This window comes from Sinohyriopsis cumingii, chromosome 12, assembly GCF_028554795.1.
Source record: "Sinohyriopsis cumingii isolate HCF-2022 chromosome 12, ASM2855479v2, whole genome shotgun sequence".
In the NCBI taxonomy this organism is placed as follows: Eukaryota; Metazoa; Mollusca; class Bivalvia; order Unionida; family Unionidae; genus Sinohyriopsis; species Sinohyriopsis cumingii.
In genome coordinates this window covers 82,400,879-82,420,066 of record NC_142972.1, presented here as the reverse complement: position 1 = coordinate 82,420,066, position 19,188 = coordinate 82,400,879, and the positions used below count along the sequence as shown (strand labels likewise).

The 19,188-nt window shown below is 36.4% G+C and overlaps 1 protein-coding gene across 1 annotated transcript in view; it reads left to right on the top strand.

The window, feature by feature from the left end:
- The window catches only part of LOC149786838 (uncharacterized), a 57,413-nt gene extending 38,432 nt beyond the window's left edge, over nt 1–18,981 (top strand). The window contains exons 8-13 of the mRNA XM_089975986.1: nt 4,426–4,620; nt 5,102–5,194; nt 5,851–5,968; nt 6,998–7,134; nt 11,884–11,975; nt 13,001–18,981. Of these exons, the coding sequence (XP_089832112.1) occupies nt 4,426–4,620; nt 5,102–5,194; nt 5,851–5,968; nt 6,998–7,134; nt 11,884–11,975; nt 13,001–13,448 (1,083 nt within the window). The 3' untranslated portion in view covers nt 13,449–18,981. The remainder of the gene's footprint in view (nt 1–4,425; nt 4,621–5,101; nt 5,195–5,850; nt 5,969–6,997; nt 7,135–11,883; nt 11,976–13,000) is intronic.
- The last annotated feature ends 207 nt before the right edge of the window (nt 18,982–19,188 follow it).

Genomic DNA, 19,188 nt, shown 5'->3' with positions numbered 1-19,188 from the left:
ACCAAACTTGACTTCTCCCAGGTACTGTTTGTATTTTCGTGGTAGGACTAAATGATCACTCGCAAGATCGCCCAATCAAAACAATCGCTTACACCTTTAACATTGCTCGCGATGAAATACACGCTGGTGTTGGAATGTAGCCTAACCCTCGAAAATATGAAGCCGAACTTGCAAACATCTGAAAAACATAGATACTGAACCTTTGCATAACATTTGTCTATTTCAACATTGATGATCCCGGCGTCCCTATAGTTTAAAATTACACAGGTACCACTATGAAACCACGGCTGTGATGCTATAAATGGTGCAGAGTCTCAAGGGTTAAATAGCCAGGCATGGTAATTTCCACATTGAGAACTAAGTCCACCTTGAATCATGGTGGCCACACCTTTTCACCCACTTGCTACAATACTGAGAGGTATATTTGGGAGAAGTTTCTGCTTGGTTTGCTTACGCTTGGGATGTTTGCCCGGTAATCTTGAAGATCCCGAGAACGCTTGTCTAACTTGAATTATGGGACTTTAATTATCTGAGGAACATACGCAACATCCTCTGCGGCAATATTGCGAGTGATTCAACGACAGTTTGGTTTATCAACAATCGCACGTGCAATTTTAGCTAAATTTGGCCCGTGTAGGAATCTTAACATTTATTATTTAACTGTGCTGCTACTCGAAACTGCCTTACAGTAAGACGTAGCTTCTCTGGAGGAAGTCCTAATAGCACATGTGTAGGTTTGTCGTGCAAATCGGTATCTTTATTCGCTTTCTTGCTTTTTTTTTTTGGGGGGGGAGGGGTTGGGGCCACAGATTGTTTGAGTTGATTTACAGTTGCCTTTGCAACCAACCGCAGTTAATTATTTGGGGGAAGTTCTCACAACCGGTCACAGCTCAAATACGAGTTCTCATGTTGCATGTATATCTTCCTTTCTGATACCGCTTGGAACCTCTTATTCGACACACTCGCGTGAGTTGCTTTGGTTTATTCGTAGCCGACATGCCTTATTATTAGGGAAAAACATCAACGGCTTGCTTATTTACCGATACACTTTTTCATAAACAACAACTGCTTCAATCATTGATGACATCATTGGCTTTTTCATTGATGGGTGTGTTAGCAAATCTACGCAGCCGTACAGGATAATACTTAGCAATAGATGCACATGATCGGTAAAACTGATTACTCGACTGCGAAAGCTCCGCATGCATATGCAATTTCCTTGCTTACAGTGTTTTCATTGAATACTGTACACAGTAGCTGATGATTCTATGTTGTTTATTGTACGATCAGTCATTAAATCAATTAAGTTGGACAAATGTATTCTCACATTTCCTTTGGGCTACCGAAATGAACAAAGACTCATCTTGTTCATTTAAGACATGGTCGAGCACCCGGGCCAACATATAACGTGCATCGGATGTGTTACAGCGAAGTTGAACCTCTTATAAATATTCAGAAACTTGTCTCTAATTCAATCTATGGTTGCTTCATTCTGTTGTCGTTGTCATCTTTCTTTTACTTAATGCCTTACTTGCTTTGGTATTGGTGCAAACCCAACACGTTCCAGAGGATAGTATATCATTTTACTGCCATTAATTGTACGGTAATTTTCTGCTAATGGTAATGTAAAATGTTACATCAGGGTATGTTAAACGAACAGGCTCATTTTCCCTATCACAACAGAATATGTGAGGTCTCTGCTCGGATAAAATTTTCTTGAGAAGTCATTAGGCCGAATTACCCCTAATGTCCAGCTACTAAATATCACACCAACTCGTACACCACCACTGCTTTTACGTTTGTGTCCAAAAATGGCGAAGGACGCTCATTCTCATATGAGCCAGCTTTGTTCTCTGATTCTATCTTCAAGCATACAGTAGCACTCATCACATCTGTTTACTGTCGTTTTTCTTTATCCTGCATCGGGTTAACCATCGTTCTTCTGCATACTTGTGAATATTGTTTCTTATTTCTTCTCTAGGTGGGTGATTGGATGTCATTGGTACATTAATGTTTAAGGCATTTTCTAATTTTGTTGATCCTCGCTGTTTTCGCTGGTCGTTTTAGTGTCTTCACTGTCATCGCTAGTCATTTCGATGTCGTCACTGTCTTCATTATTCATTTCAATATCTTCGTTGTGTGGCTTGGGCAACGTCGGAGATTTAAATTCTCCTTGCATAGATTGCACATCATGCAATAACTTTTCACGCTTTTTGCTATATTCTTCGCCGAGTTTTTGTCGTGCTGATTCCAACGCAATCACCAGTCTGGCTAATTAGTCAAGGAACTCCGAATACGTCTTTGAAAATTATGATGCATTCAAGATAAATAATGACTTATTCTATTTTCTGGTGAGATAAAACACAATGAGTCTGGTATTTTAATTTCCCGCATTAGTCGCAGACATGAAATTTTAATAATATATATGGCATTATATAAAAACTAACTGCAATTCTGTATAAGTGAATCACTTATGTATTGTCAGAATATGTCAATCTGTCTGCGAGTTCATTGCATTGCAGCTCTCAATCCATGATAAGTAAAGCTTCCACGTTGACTCACGTGGGATAGAATCACAGATGCACACTATGTAAAAATCATAAGTGGGAAAAAGCTTTAGTAAATCACAAATGGGTCTCTTTCTTGGGAACCGGAGGTTTTCAGACCGCCTAAAACTCCCATTATCATACTTCTATAAGAAATTTGGGATCACATTTGTTTATTTTTACATCTTAAACGTGTACAGTGTTGAAGAAGAAAAAAAACACTTCTAGAACTCTACATTGATCAACACCTCAGCTAGAATTCACATATATTTCGAGAATGTGCAATAGTCTCAAGAGAAAAAGTCTCTTACAACTACTATTGAAATTTCTACATCTCTTTTCGCTTGAACTTTATTTTACATATCTACTACCACTAATCGACAACGACTGTTCCATATGGGGAAGCACATCCAATTAGAATATATCCAGAACTGAAAAAATTCCAGAAAAGAGCCCCGCGCATAATTCTGAATTTCCTATTAAGACTCACTCTAATGTTTTTTTTTCTTTCTTTCTCATCTTGACTGGCTATCTTTACAAAAACGTATTCTCTAATTTAAATGAACCATGATATGTAAGTCTTAAGTGACCTTTCTTCAGATTATATGTCTGACCTAATTAAACTTGATCGTCAAATGCTGAGTGTAATCTCCAATCAACAACAATTCAGATTTCCAGTAATCTGTTAAACATAATAGATTTTATTTTATTGGATTTAACATTTTACATCTATCAGTTACAATATTCATACAAAGTATTTAAGATATTCTATAAATCATCTGATACACTAGTGTCAACGTCGTGAACGTACTATACCGTGAATATACTTAGCATATCCAACACTATTCCATACTGTATCCAGATATATTCCTTAGCATATTCGAACCTATTTCTTGATATAGCCAAATCGATTCCTTAGCATATAAAAATATATTCCTCAAATTATCCAAGTCTATGTTTTTAATTATATTCCAGTATTCCTGAACATATCCAAATTATATCAAAATTTTGTCCTTAACAGATCCTAACCTATTCTCGAACAGATCTAAATGTATTCCATAACATATCCAAATCTATTCCTCAGCATATCCAAAGCTATTACCTAACATATCTAAACATATTCATTGACTTATCCAAATCTATTCCTTAGTGTATCAATATCCATTTCTCAAGACTTTTAGATATTAGTTCATTTCAAGATCAGTAATAAAAATGAGAAGAAAAAAAAGAAAAGAAAGGGACATTCATGTTTATCCAATATATATATATATATATATATATATATATATATATATATATATATATATATATATATATATATATATATATATATATATATATATATATATATTATGGTATTAAAGTTATTTTACATCCTTTGTACAACAAACAAGTTTGTGTTCATATAATTTGTCCCTTATTAAAATGACTGTTGATATAATTAATGTTTTATTGCACGCACATTCATATTTTAATCATATATTTGTTCTTATCACATACCCAGTTAATCTTTCATGGTTCGATACGGATGTTTACTCCGCATCGCACATCTAGACTGAAACATATTTTCGGTGTTTTCATCGATGTCCGATTATCAATATTTTCTTAAATGCACGGAATCGAACTTAAATTCGTACAAAAATTACCAAGCCGGGACAGGAGCTAATATGATATGGCTTATGAATACGTCGTATCTCTGCAGCCTCGTTCAGAAGGAAAATATAAATGTATTTTTGAGTATGTATTCCTCATCAGTCATAAGGTGACCGGAGTGGAATAAAGAATCTGTCTTGTATCACCACGGTTAAACAATATCAGCGAACTACCTGCCGTTAGACTCATGTGTCACAGTTACTTAACTGAGTTTTCTTTTCTAAAGACGAATACCACTTTGACATCCCTGAACCTTTCCATGAATGGATTAGGATATGAGGGCTCCGTGGCCGTGTCGGAAGCGTTACGCCAAAACAGCACGCTAACGGAACTTGACGTAAGTAACAATAGGATCAACTGGGACGGAGCACGCATCATCAGCAGAGGGTTGAGGCACAACATGACACTTGCAGTCCTAAAGGTGGGCAAAACATTAATGTTGTAATCAGATTCAAGACTAGGTTTTCTGGTTATGATTTAATATATTTATGTCCATCATCGACGTAGCGAAACGGACAAATTTTAGAAAATTAAATTGAAAAATAGAAACTACTTGAAAAAGGGGGAGTGCATTAATATCATTGAATCAAGAAGTTAACGTATACGAGGAGTGCGTGAAGATCACAATTACTACAATGCTAACTGTATCGATATTAAATAGTTTACTGAGGCGAGAATTATGCAAACATTGTGCTTTTACATGATCCATTTGTTTCGATTTAGGCACAGTGAGTCAGAAAAATGAAACAAACTGGAATCTTTATGCTGGTTTTAATTCTGAAAGTAATACTTTCGTTACATAATTAGGCTTGGTTCAGCCTTTTCGAATAAAGAGCTGAATGGAACAGAACGACGGCTGCCAACAACTCTGGTACAGAGGTGCTTTGTTCTTTTTCTTGCAGATCGGGGACAACCCTCTTACTACGACCGGATGTCACGACCTAGTGGAGAGCGTGACTGGGGACAAAAGTAAACTAAAATTAATGGACTGTTCGGTAATGTCACATTCACAAATTTAGATATACAGACATTATGATCAAGGAACACAATTTAATTGCTATTTTTAATTTTGCATTTTCTTAAAAGTCTGTAATACATGTCCTACTAGTCGGAGACTTATGTTGCAAAATAAAGCAATGAAGAACTCCCAATATATTTTATGCGTTAATCAGTTGTTGTTGTTATTGTTGTGGGGTTTAACTCTATTTTTCAGCGCACGATAGGCTATGCATTGCGGCCAGTATTAATGGTGGAGGAAGAACCCGGAAAACCCCAGGGAAGAAGCACCGACCCACGAGAACCTACTGGCAAGCTTTCTCACATACCCACATTGGCCGAATCCTAGACTCGAACCAAAGCAGACAGAAGTGAGATTGCAGTGCTCCGTAACGGATAGCGCTTTAGACCGCTCGGCCACTCGACCCCACCCCCGTTAATCAGTGTGTATATGTGTGTGTGTGTATGCATATGTGTGTGTGTATAACATTAGTTACTTTACACATCCGTGGTTTATCCTAACATTAGTCATTCTACATCTGTACTCGGGTTTATGAAGCTCACATGTAATTGGTAGGCAAAATTATTTAGAAATTATGGGTTTTAGAAGCAGGCGTAACAATCGACCTGCATTTTCTCTCTTGTTTCTTAACAGAATGTGTGTGTTGTTGGCGAGACACTAATTCTGGCGGCCAGCATAAGGGCACAGAGACAGTTCCGGTTTCTAAGTGGCAGGAAAGTTGGATCTCCGGATAAGCTCGGACAACGTTCAGGTCACTTTCTTTGTTTGAATTACACACAAAAATGATAGTATGCGCGTGTCTCATATGAGAAAACTAAAATTTTGATAGAATATGTGACTGTAAATTGTAATTGTTTTACTTATTAATTTTATTACAAATATACGTCTGCTCTTTTCTTTCTAAACCTTGCTTTCCAATTTGGCCGAATAGACCAGCTCGTAACCGTACACCTAAACTAAGCTAATTACATTAAATTAACACAGTCGCCGTATTTCTTAAGCTTTTAAACAAATCTTTTGTTTCTAAATAAAGATCGTGGCGATGCCAAGCATTCACTCAAACGCACGTGCATAACGTAGAAAAGCCCAGATGCCATGTTTAACTTTCTAGCAGGGAAGCACAACTCATGTGTACATCATGAAGTTTGCCGGGCTTTGCTCCTGTTTAGACTGATACTGACATAATCACGCATATAAGAATACAAACATACTTATTTATACACATGTACACATACATACATACATACATACATACATACATACATACATACATACATACATACATACATGTGATTATAGCGAGAAACTAATCATGGTATGGGACACAACTAGTACAATTTATGTTTCAGTAGTTCGCTCCCTTGTTTCGCGTGTGACTTTTGCATGCTAGAGAGGTAGCGAATAATAGCTGAAACTGTTAGGATTTTAGTTTGGTTAAATTGTGTAGGCTTCAACGCCATTTTATTTAGCACATAATAGTCTATCCATGATGGCCTGTATATTTGTCGAAGGAAAACCCCGGGAAGGACCACCAACCCACGGGAAGCTACTGACAGCTTTCTTTCATACCCATGTTGGTCTAGCCAGACTCGAACTCAGGCGTACAGAGGTGAGATGTTTGAGTGATCTCTAAAAGCGAGTGCATAGAACCACTAGGGCATCTGGGGCCCATAGATGTTCGAAAGATATCGAATTCAGAGTATATATATATATATATATATATATATATATATATATATATATATATATATATATATATATATATATATATATATTACAGCAAGAGAGAAGAGACCGATGGAACAAATGCTAGATTATATTAAGAAGTTTGGCATCCGACCCCTGGAATTATTGAGGAGCTTTGACAAAACTGCTACTTGTGAAATGCCTAGGTCTGAATTTATTACCAGACTCAAGGTCAGTTAAGAGAAGTTTTAAATCTATCTATCTATCTATCTATCTATCTATCTATCTATCTATCTATCTATCTGTCTATCTATCTATCTATCTATCTATCTATCTATCTATCTATTCATATGTGTTTCTGTTTGTGTGTGCGTATGTGTATTGATTTTTTGTATGTGTACATGCATGTGTGTATGTATTGGCATTGCACAGTTAAAAGCCAGTTTCTCAATATTTTGAGGCAAACAACCTCGTTGCATGGTGGAAATTAAAACTAAATACAATAACAAAGTAAAGACGTAACACACAAGATGGGAGAAAAATTAAACTGTTGACGTGTTTGAATAACGAAAAATCTGAGAAAAAAAAGAGCTTAATAATGTAAAATATGTCCGATGAAAAAGAGTATCGAAAAATGCAAACTGCATATTTATTTTGTGTTGCAATGAGAATTTAATTTTCTTTACGCCCAAGTTAAAACAAAAGGCGGTAACCACTCATACCGAAAACAAATGCCATCGAAGTCCAGCTACTACAATATGTACTAAAATTATATCTTGGTAAATTTATGCATCGAGAAGGTCGCAAAGGAAACCTGTCATGAGAATGCTGTAGCGGAATACTACCACCACCACTACTACTACTACTACTAGTGTGCGGATCTAACACCCACTGCTTACTCCATCAAGTCGTTCCCTCGTAATTCTCGCGGAGGTGGAATTGCTGTCATCTCAAAGAACTCTATGATAAAACGTCTTAACTACACCACAACATTCAGTTTCGACCACACATCGTTTGAACCAGTCCAAACCACAACTCACACTGGAGCAAAGGTCAGTCCCTTTATTCTGCCTATACCGCCCTCCTCCTAGTAGAAAAAACAAGCTGGCTGACTCTCTCTTTTTGGAGCAGTTTCCGAATCTCCTGGACTATGGAAATTCGATAGGTGGCAACCTGATTATTCTTGGAGATTTCACCTTTCACTTTGACTGTCCCGGAAACTCAAATACATCAAAACTCATAGATTCCATTAATGTTTTCAACCTCCAACAATCAGTTAACCAACACACACATAAACATGGTCACATTTTAGACTGGATTCTTCATAGACCTGATGATACCATTCTACGGTCCTCCCTGGTATCCCATGGCCTTGCATCAGATCACCTCTGCGTTATATGCCATCTGGACGTATCAGTCGCTAACCCTCCACCTTTATCTGCTACTAAGAGAAACCTCCGTATGATAAATAGAACCAAACTATTGCACGACATCCAAGCTAACCTAACAACTTGCTTACCTCCTACCGCAGAACAACTCGATAACTGTCTGCGTTCATTGCTAGACAAACATGCCCCAGATACCAAGTGCAGAGTATCAATTCAAAAGTGTTCTCCATGGTATAGCAGTGTTAGGGACCAGCTTCGCACGGCTAAAAGAGACCGCCGTAAAGCTGATAGGCTCTGGCTTTCCACCAGACTCACTATTCATAAGCAAATCTATGAAATCGCTAAGAAGAATGTCACAGATATAGTCCATGCAGTGAAATCAGCCCACTACACTACTAAGATCATGGAAAGTTCCAGCTGCAAAGAGCTTTTCGAGATTACTAACAAGCTAATGTCAAGGAACAAAACTACACCACTTCCAACTACCTTCTCTCCAGTCGTCCTTCCGGACATGTTTGCAAATTTCTTCCGTGACAAAGTACAAACCATTAGAGATAAGTTTGACACCACAATTTCAATTGACTCGTCGTCACCATACAGTTGGGATACAGAATTTGAGCGGCAACCATTAGCAGCATTTGAACCTGTCTCTATGGATTTTGTACGTACAATCATGATGAAGAGTGCACCAAAGTCATGTGAACTTGATCCAGTTCCAACATCACTGCTGCTTGAGTGCTTAGATCCAGTATTGCCTTCACTAACTGATGTTATTAATACCTCTCTCTCATCCGGGGAATTCCCATCATTTTTCAAAACTGCCATTGTAAAGCCGCTGCTGAAGAAACGAACACTAGACCATAACGATTTAAAGAACTACCGCCCAGTTTCTAATCTTCCATTCATATAAAAAAATCTTAGAAAAGGTTGTTCTATCCCAGCTTGTATCTCATCTAAATTCAAACAGTCTTTTTAGCAATGTACAATCTGCCTATCGCCCTTGCCACAGTACTGAAACTACTCTTCTAAAAGTAGTTAATGACATTCTCTCTGCGATGGATAGCGGAAAGATTAAAGTCCTCACCCTCCTTGATTTGTCTGCAGCATTTCACACAATAGACCATGATATATTACTTCACCGTCTCCAGCATATATTTGGCATTCATGATACAGCCTTACTGTGGTTCATGTCCTACTTGGTCAACAGGACACAAATTATATCTGCAAATGGAATACACTCCAGCCCAGTTGATCTATGTTGTAGTGTCCCACAGGGGTCTGTTGTTGGACCTGTTGTCTTCATATTGTACACTCAATCGCTCTCAAGTGTCATAGATCATCATCCAGTGTCTCAACAATTGTACGCTGATGACACCCAAATATACAAATCTAGCCACCCAACTGAAGTTGATGCTACCATCCAAGGTGTAGAGAGGTGCATTTCTGATGTGAAATCATGGATGACATATAATAAGCTGCAGATGAATGATGATAAAACTGAGGCCATTCTGATCACAACACAAAGACTTTCTCACTTTCTCATTCACATCCTTTACCTCAAACAATAAATATCAGGAATGCCAACATTAAATTCACACAATCAGTACGAAACCTAGGCGTTCCTCTGGACAGTACTCTCACATTGCACCAACATGTCATGAACATATGCAAGGCTGCATATCTTGAGCTGAGACACATCAGCTCAGTTCGCAAATATCTTTCAGTTGATGGCACTAAACCACTTGTGTGTTCATTAGTACTTTCAAGACTGGACTATTCTAACTCAATTCTGTCTGGTTCATCTCAATATCTACGCCAGAAACTTCAAAAAGTTCAAAACTCAGCTGCTTGGATCATACTTAGAGTACCACGATCAGAGCACACCTCCCCGCTGCTCTGTACCCTACACTGGCTATCCATTCGATCCAAAATCAAACACAAAATTTGTTCTCTGTGCTACGTTTTACTGTCGGACTCTAGTCCAACATACCTATCCGACCTCACCCATGTTTATACACCAGCAAGATACTTACGCTCCTCTTCTGACAATCGTATACTCTATATTCCCACTATGAAAACAAAGTCATATGGATAGCGTTCTTTTGCATACCAAGGCCCAGCAACGTGGAATGAATTGCCCACTGAACTTAGACACAAAGACACAGTGATCACATTCAAGAGGGCTCTCAAAACTTACTTATTTCGACAGCAAGAACAAACTTGAAGACCTAATAATGTGTCCTATCTGAAATATTCTCAGCATGTTTTTTTATTTTTTTAATGTTTTTCTAATTTCATGGTGTTTGTTTTTGTAATAATATTATTATATGTTTTTTATCTTATAGGTGTTGTCTAATGTTGCAAAGCGCTTAGAGTTTCTAAAGATTAGGCGCTATACAAAGTCATTATTATTATTATTATTATTATTATTACTAGTACTAGTACTACTACTACTACATGTACTACTTCTACTACTGCTACTACTACTACTACTACCGACGGCTCCGGTGGCCTAGTGCGGGAGGTCGTGGGTTCGATCCCATGCTGAGTCATGCCAAAGACTTACAAAAATGGTACTAACAGCTGACTCGCTTGGCGCTGAGCATTAAGAGGTTAGTGTTAGGACTGGTTGGCCTGGTGTCAGGTTAATGTGACTGGGTGGGACATCATGCTACATGTCTGCGGCATGATGCCCCAATGCTGGACATCACTATAAACTGCCACAATGCAGACATCTTAGCGATATGACTGAAAAATTGTTAAAGCTACGTTAAAAATCCAAATCACACACACACTGCTACTACTACTACTGCTACTACTACTACTGCTTCTACTACTACTACTGCTACTACTACTACTACTACTACTACTACTACTAATAATAATAATAATAATAATAATCATTATCATCGCGATAATACTAATAATACATTTCGTACAAATAGTATAGGATAAATATTTTGACCGAAAAAAAATGTATATACATATATAAAAATAAATCATGAAAAACAGCAAAATTTCCTAAAATTTGTTAAATTGAGTTTATTACGTGAATGAAATGGACAGTTTAGAAATTTTAAGTCTCTCGCCATCATTCAACAGAATGTTTAATTACATGTTTTCAAAACGTTAAGATTATTATAAATGTTTGCGTTAAACCTTTCTGGAGCACGTTTATTGTATTGACTTTGTTTCGTTTGTTTATGCATTTACTTCAGTTATTGTCATTTTTATATTTGCAGAAGAAAATTGCAAACATTGCCTGAGTCTGATAGTATTTGTTTATTTGAGAATTAAATCGAATTTTTCCGTCTGCCCTATCATAATAATCATTGTGGGGAAAAGTGCTGTCGACAAAGTAAATGAATTTTCCTGTAGAATTAGAAACTGTATCCCGTATGCCTTTTGGCGGGATGGAAGGTATTCAGGTGTATCGCTAAATACTACTTATTTTGTTGTTGTTGTTGTTGTTGTTGTTTTCTGTTACATACTACTTACATTGCTTTTATCCAGAATGCATTTTCCCTGATATTGCAGTAAAACAAAAAGGTATGCAATGAATGAATTTTGATAGTACTCACGAACATTGCAGAAAACTGGTATCCGGATGTACAATTTCGAAATAGAAGCGTTGGCAGACGAAATTACAGCTAAAGGTTCTGTTGATGACGTTATTAACTACAGGTACACGATTCTCTGTTTTTTCCCCTCTCATTACGTTATCCTTTTTACATTATATTGCATGCAATGTGTTAGGCGTGCACACTGGTCTAGAAACATGCACACTTCGTATTGTCTGTGCTTCAATGGATGTCTCTGTAACTATTCATTAAATTTTATTGTTTAATACTATCTCGTGCAATCTTCGGAATACATATTAAGAAAAAATAAATCTCTAGCCCTTTCAGACCTCGGAGTATTTTTGTTTTTTAATCACCAGAATACTTGTATATGTGTGCATTCCCATCTCGTATACGAGGGCACAGAGAATCAAGATTTAAAAATAATAATTAGACCATTTGTTGCGAGTGTGCGTCCCCATATCGTAATTCATACGACAACACTGAAGGCAAAATCATATATTGCAAAACCAGTCAGAAGATGCCGCAGTAGCTTAGTTGGTAAATCGTCGGACTCGTAATACAAGAGTCGCCGATTCAATACCCGCCCATGATAGCCCGGTTCGGCTGCCTCGGTGTGTCATTGGAGAAAGTGCTTAAGTTCCGTTTCTCAGGCATGTCATATCCAATAACATGTTTTACACATGTTACACAAATTAAAAGAAATTTAGAAAAGCCAACAAACATTTTTATTTAGGTATTTTGCGATAGGAATACCATTTACTGGACAAGTCAGACGTGGTGCATTTAAATTATCTAATTGCCTGAGTTGCACAAAGCAATATATGTCATTTACATAAATTTAAACAAATTTACAATTCTCAGTTTACATAATAGCATTGTTATGTATATTTAATTTTTATTGTTTGCTGACTTTTCTTAATGATTATATGTTATGCACATCTGTAATTTGAGAGGTCCAGGACTTCCTACATATTTATTAATTCCACTGCTTGCTGTTTTAAAATCTTTCCAGAAAATTAATGAATGAAATGCCTTATAAATATTGCGTCACTTCCGTAAATCATTTCTGTTTCATAGTTAATTCAAATGTAAGCCAATCAGTCAGTATTTGTATCTCCACTACAGGGCTCTTATCGAGTCTGTACTGAACGAGGTGAAGCTAGAAAGAGCTAGCAAAATCAAAGAGAGAGACCGAAAGCAGCGGTTGAAAGAATATCACAAACGGATCCTACAGCGCGGAACTCCAGAAGACTTACAGGATTCTAACATCCATCTGGAGTCTCTTCAAGATCCAGCCACAGACAGCGTATCGTTTGGTAGTCGTGAGGCATCAGGTCAAAGGTCACGTCTATTCACTTTAAACCAAAGCATTACACAACTTAGTCTAGCAGACAGTGGGTGTAAACATAAAAATACAGGAACTCATGGTATTAATGGTTCAAATGTTTTACCAAAGCCAGCAATAGTGCATGCACCAGTTCGATTTCTTTCCATGACTGCCCCGCTAGGGCATGCCAGAACAAATAGGTCAAAAGGGAAGAAAAAGAAGAAAAAGGTGAAACGTGTTAAATAACAGCAGCACCAACAACATCAGTACTGTCAACTACCACAGCAATAGGAATAGCAGAAACGAAAACATCAATTACAGCACTTAAAAAGAACAGAACTGAAAAAAGTGAAAGTGAGAAGAATAAAAAACTTGAAACTGAAACAAAACACAAAATTTAAAAATAGATAAAGGGTGATATTAACAAAGAGCAACGTGTCTAACATCAAATTTCTCTTGAAGGTGTAAATATAACTCATTAAAAAACTGGTTATGTAAAGCATTTGATTGTATAGTAATACAAAAAATGATATTCTATGAAAGGCACGTTATTATTTTATATCGTGCCGTCAATCTTTTTATGTTTTGTGTCCTGGATATTGTATATGAATGCGACAACTCAAATGAAACTTGATTATATTTTATTTCTTAAACTGTACCTGTGTCTCAGTTTTCGAATGTCCTACGTAAAACCAAGTCATCATTAAAGACATTCATTTACCCTATCATATTTACAAATCTCATTTGCCCGTTTGATATGTCAAAAAGCCTGAACTTTCTTTGCTCGGGTTTAGTTATAGTACCTTGGAGATGTAGTTTGTGATCTTGACTATGCAGAATTAGGTGACCAAAGAAACTATATTCTCACCGGTTAAGCTCAATTGTTCTTTCTCAAATTCAAGCCTAACGTCCGAGGTAGATGACCATTTAGACCAGCAAAGTACAGTTCCGTCAAAGGTATATGCGATTTACTTGCACTTGATGCCATTGCTGTCCAAATGACATCATTGCTGTCCAACTGACATCATTGTTGTCGTCTCTTATTGATATTGTACATCCCGAGGCAAATAATTAGCATTTCTAGTTCCGAATATGATATATTCTAATAATCACCGACTGGTTTTCGTAATGTATACCGCATCCAACGACTACTAATGTCAGTAGGTATAAAATATGGACATGTCTATTTGCTCCACACGCTCCGACTATAATTTTCATGAGTGAAGTATGTGAGTATATATAAATATAGAATATATGTATGGCATGTACGCTGTATCAGTGACATACCACGAGATGTATTCATTTTTCATTAAAATAAACAAGTCTTGCTGAGTTTCCTTTTAATGAAAAATGTATACAACGAGTGGTATATCATTGATACAGAGTACATACTATACATGTTTTATTTATATCGCATACAAATACATATATTTGCCCTTTGAACGGGGTTAACATTTACTACAGGTAGCTGTATATTGACCGATTCAATATTCTCCTCACATCTCCGAATATGTCCGCTACAAAATGTGTTATATGCCTTTTGTGGCTATTCAAATTGACCTTTGCATATTGATAAGTTGATTGTTTTCATTTTTTAGTTTCTATTTTCTTCACATTGATTAAATCACTATAATACATACATTTATGACTAAAACATGAAAGATGGTTTTAATGATGGAAATAGATCAGTACAAACATTTGGTTAGCTGCGCCATTCACATAAACGCTTAGCCATTCCACGTACCGGCCCATTGAAATTAACGTGGAATAGAAACTAAGCTAAATGACGAACCAACAAAAGGTTATTAAAATATTTTAATATACTTACAATTGATCAATGTCATTATTCTGCTTTTAGTAACAGCAGTCCAGAGACATCGTGCGATAGCACAAACGAAAATCACCTACGCTCGTCATTTCATAGATTTTAGCCCGTGTCTTGCTACGATGGTCCAGAGAGAGAGAGAGAGAGAGAGAGAGAGAGAGAGAGACCTTTGGACATTTTCATATTTAATTAATAATAATCGATTTTCAGAACGTCATACTATGTTTGAGAAACAACAACAACAACAAAACATTAAATACATCACAGTATGTGTACCACGTAAACGAGAAATTTACCATATAATGTCGACATGATTTGCAACTTTGTATCGTTGATTAACACTGTAGATAAATCCCAAGGAAAGTGCATACATATCGGTACGACGATATATATATATATATATATGGGGTAAAAAAGTATTTTTTCTGCTAAAATATTTACAATGGTAAAGTAGATTCTATTCTGGCATGATCCACATAACTCAAAAACTATAAATCACCCGATTCAGGTATTGTATACCGACATGCAAACGACCATAACTTTCTTGTTATGTTAACACTCTAAAATTATAGCACGTAGGGTTTGTTTATGAATGATGAATAAAAGGTTTATTTTTGTTTTAAATATACGTTTCTTTTTTTAGGTCAGAATATTATGGCTTCGCCATTGAGCAAGTTTAACAGTTGCATACTTATCGCTATTGAACATGTAATTGCTTGCAACACATTCCAGCTTTACATCAGCCGAATTTACGTAATAATCGCGTGTACAATACTTATCAGACAGATAGTTATCATCTCCTTTCATGGCTTTGGCAATGGTTTAATATCTTAAATATCTCGCATTATAGCATATCATCTATTTTCTTTGTAGTAAACCCAATTTGACCACGGATCGTAGAACAAATATCGGGAAAATACAGTGGGTATGTGGACTTACCAATCTAAACTGATGTTGTCCGTCGTCTTGCAGCCGATTGTTTCCACTTAGTCTTGGTGTTAGGCGAATCTGAGATCAGACATGTGTATAATAACCAATCTCACGCTTTAGCGGGGGGTGCTGTTTTTATGAAAAAGATTTTATCCGTCGGAAAGAGATGTATCCATAGGCCTTTACGAGAAAGGGTTGTCCATCAGCATTTATGAGACGGATTGTTTGTCTCATGTTCTTGGTCAAGCTGTTTCCATGATCCAATAGAGAGAGAGAGAGAGAGAGAGAGAGAGAAAGACGAAGTTCAATCCTGCTGAAAGAGGTGTCACTTGACGATGAAGATGTGGCTACATCTGGGGAAACGAAGGTACGGGATCGACTGTAATGACAGCAGCCTGTTTGAGTTTCTGGCCAATAAACTTTTATTGAAATACTCACATATAAAATTGCATTTCAATATCAATCTACATAAGCTTAAATTGCGGATATAAGAGATACATATAAAACTACAATATTATTTCACTTACCAGCATCACACATTGTATAATTTCCGCCCTTTTAGAATATAATTAAACATCGAATAATTTCACCATAGCTAAAGAATCTAAAATTCAATATGTCAGACTAAGACCGTAATTGAAATATATTTTACTGAATTTATTCTAAAAGGTCACCATATTAAACTCTATTATTAAAAGAGTGTTTTATTTCTAAATTAACTATTACTGAGTATGAAGTTGCTAGCGAACATTGCTTTTTACTATAATCAACAATATAATTACAAGTAAATATAAGTTCTTCAAACAATTGTAATACCGAAATAAATGGATTTATTCTGAATATATTTTAATAGAAAATTACTTTCAATATAATTTAATCAAAACTTACTTATAATACAATTTAGAGAAAATATCAATCTTATTACTCTAATACTGTGATATCTTCCTTATGTCCGTCGGTCTGCTCGTTACTGCAACTCCTCCTTTTCCACTTGATGGAATTTAGGAACTCGTAGATATCTTGCTCTTGGGGTGGGGGCTATCTGCAATAGGGGATGCTATCCTTGTTCTCAGATCTGTGGTCCATGGGGACAAGGGGTCAAATATACAAAAAGTTCGATTTCATTAACATTTTCAAATGTTTCTGACTAAATTGTATATTTGCAACCATAGCAGAAAAACGCGTTCTTTGTGTGTGAAATATTTTGCATTATGACCCTTGGTCTTTATGATCAAACTTATCAAAATACCCACATCATTTTCTGTTACCTCGTGTAGTAATATCTTAAACACATCACTTGAAACCCCTTCCCAAAGTGGTGAGCCACTTACAGCAGATTTTTGATCTTCGCTCCGCAGTGATTATTTGTGATTCGTGAATTAGGATTTCCCATAGGTATGTCATATTTTTTTGCTGCTATAGACTCGAGCGGCTCTTTGTGCGCAGGTCTCACGTAAGAGTATATACTCCCTGGAATCTTTCCGACTTCCTAGAGCTCTTCGTGTATTCACACTATGACTTATTATGTCTTTTTGTGGGCATGCATTGTATTTTGTACGAACATTTTGAATTCAGGGCTAATGCAAGGGTATTTTGCGCCCTAGGCGAACCTTCCACATTATTATACCTCTCCCATTAGTGGTATCGCTTATTATAACTGTTCGTAAATATGAATAAACGTTCGTCTTGATAATTTATTAACTACATTAGTTATTATACATACTTAATGATTATAAATGATAAACCTGACAGTGTACTTCGTTTTTTGTGCCCCCCCCCCCAAAACAAAAAAGATCTTGGCGCCCTAGGCGGCCGCATAGTTTGCCTAGCGGTTAAACTGGCCCTGTTTCAATTTATTCCTAATTGTTATGCTTATGTTATTTCGATCTGAATTTCATCTGATTTATATTCTGTATTGTCGTATTTAGGTGGCTTTCATTTTTATGTTATGTAGATAATTTTCACCTCTGTCGAGAACCAAACCGCAGACCTTTCAGTCTCCAATCCCGCACCTTACGCCGAAGCGGCCTCAGTTACAACAACTGTATAGATACGGTAAACATGCATACACATGTTCTGCATGATCATTCCCTTACATGAATTGTGTTTTCTGAATTTTCCAAGCGACAGCTTTAGCATTTTATCATTGGCATTTATTTTAGTACGATTTACAATATTCACAATAGATGGTGTGCGCCAATATTTGTCGATTTTTATGAGGTAATTTTCCCATAATTTTCCTGAGCCAGTAATTATTGATTTATATAAGATAATATCCCCTGTTATTACATCAATAGTCAATATCGATTTTATTTTAATTTTATACCTATACAAGTTGGTTCATGTGTTACGTGAGTAAATTGTTCCTTCTGCACACATGATGTGCATAATCATTCGCTTTAATCGGTTTGATGACGTTATTATCTCCGTTTATGTTAGCCAGATTCGCGATAGCGTGACAATATAATATAGCTGCGCTAGACTACTAGATTTATTAACGTAAATGGAATTTGAATTTCTCAAAAACTTTTGAACCATTTATTTATGTACTTGTTTGCGAATTTCATTATATTGCAGTCATTTTTAATGTTCTTGCGCCCATTTAGGAAATGTATTACTCAAACATATAAGCGGTAGAGTAATTTTGAATGATTTACTGAGCACATTTTAAGTCCTGCTGGTGACACACGAATCGAAACGTTTCATTGACAACTACGATTGATCTTTTTGGGGTCAAAATGCTTCAAGGATCACACGTAATTCGGAGTAAAGTTGCATATGTTTCCAAGCGATTTCTGCAAGTGCATGTTGAAATAAAACAGAATTGCCGGTGTGTCCTGTACAAGTCTACTTTTAATATGAAACGAAACCGAATCGTATTTGCACAGTCTGTGCGTTTAACAGTCTCTGATAAAGTTGAACGTATTTTTATTTTGTTACACCTCAGATGATATCTGGAAAGGGATGTATCATTGCATAATGCGCAGATTGGTCCCTTGTTGATTAAAGGGAGTTAACACCCATTGCGAACTGTTTTCCTCAGGTTTTTATCACCAATAAATTACCATGAGCAAGTATAGCCTTTTCTTAAAGAGCGCTCCCAAAAGGTCACTAATTATTGGTTTAATATTGAGTTAGGTTCTTATATGCATGTTTGTCTTTCATGAAATTATTCGGTTACAATTTCTAAAACGTAATGTTCACTTTCATTCAGTACATAAAGCGTTAAGT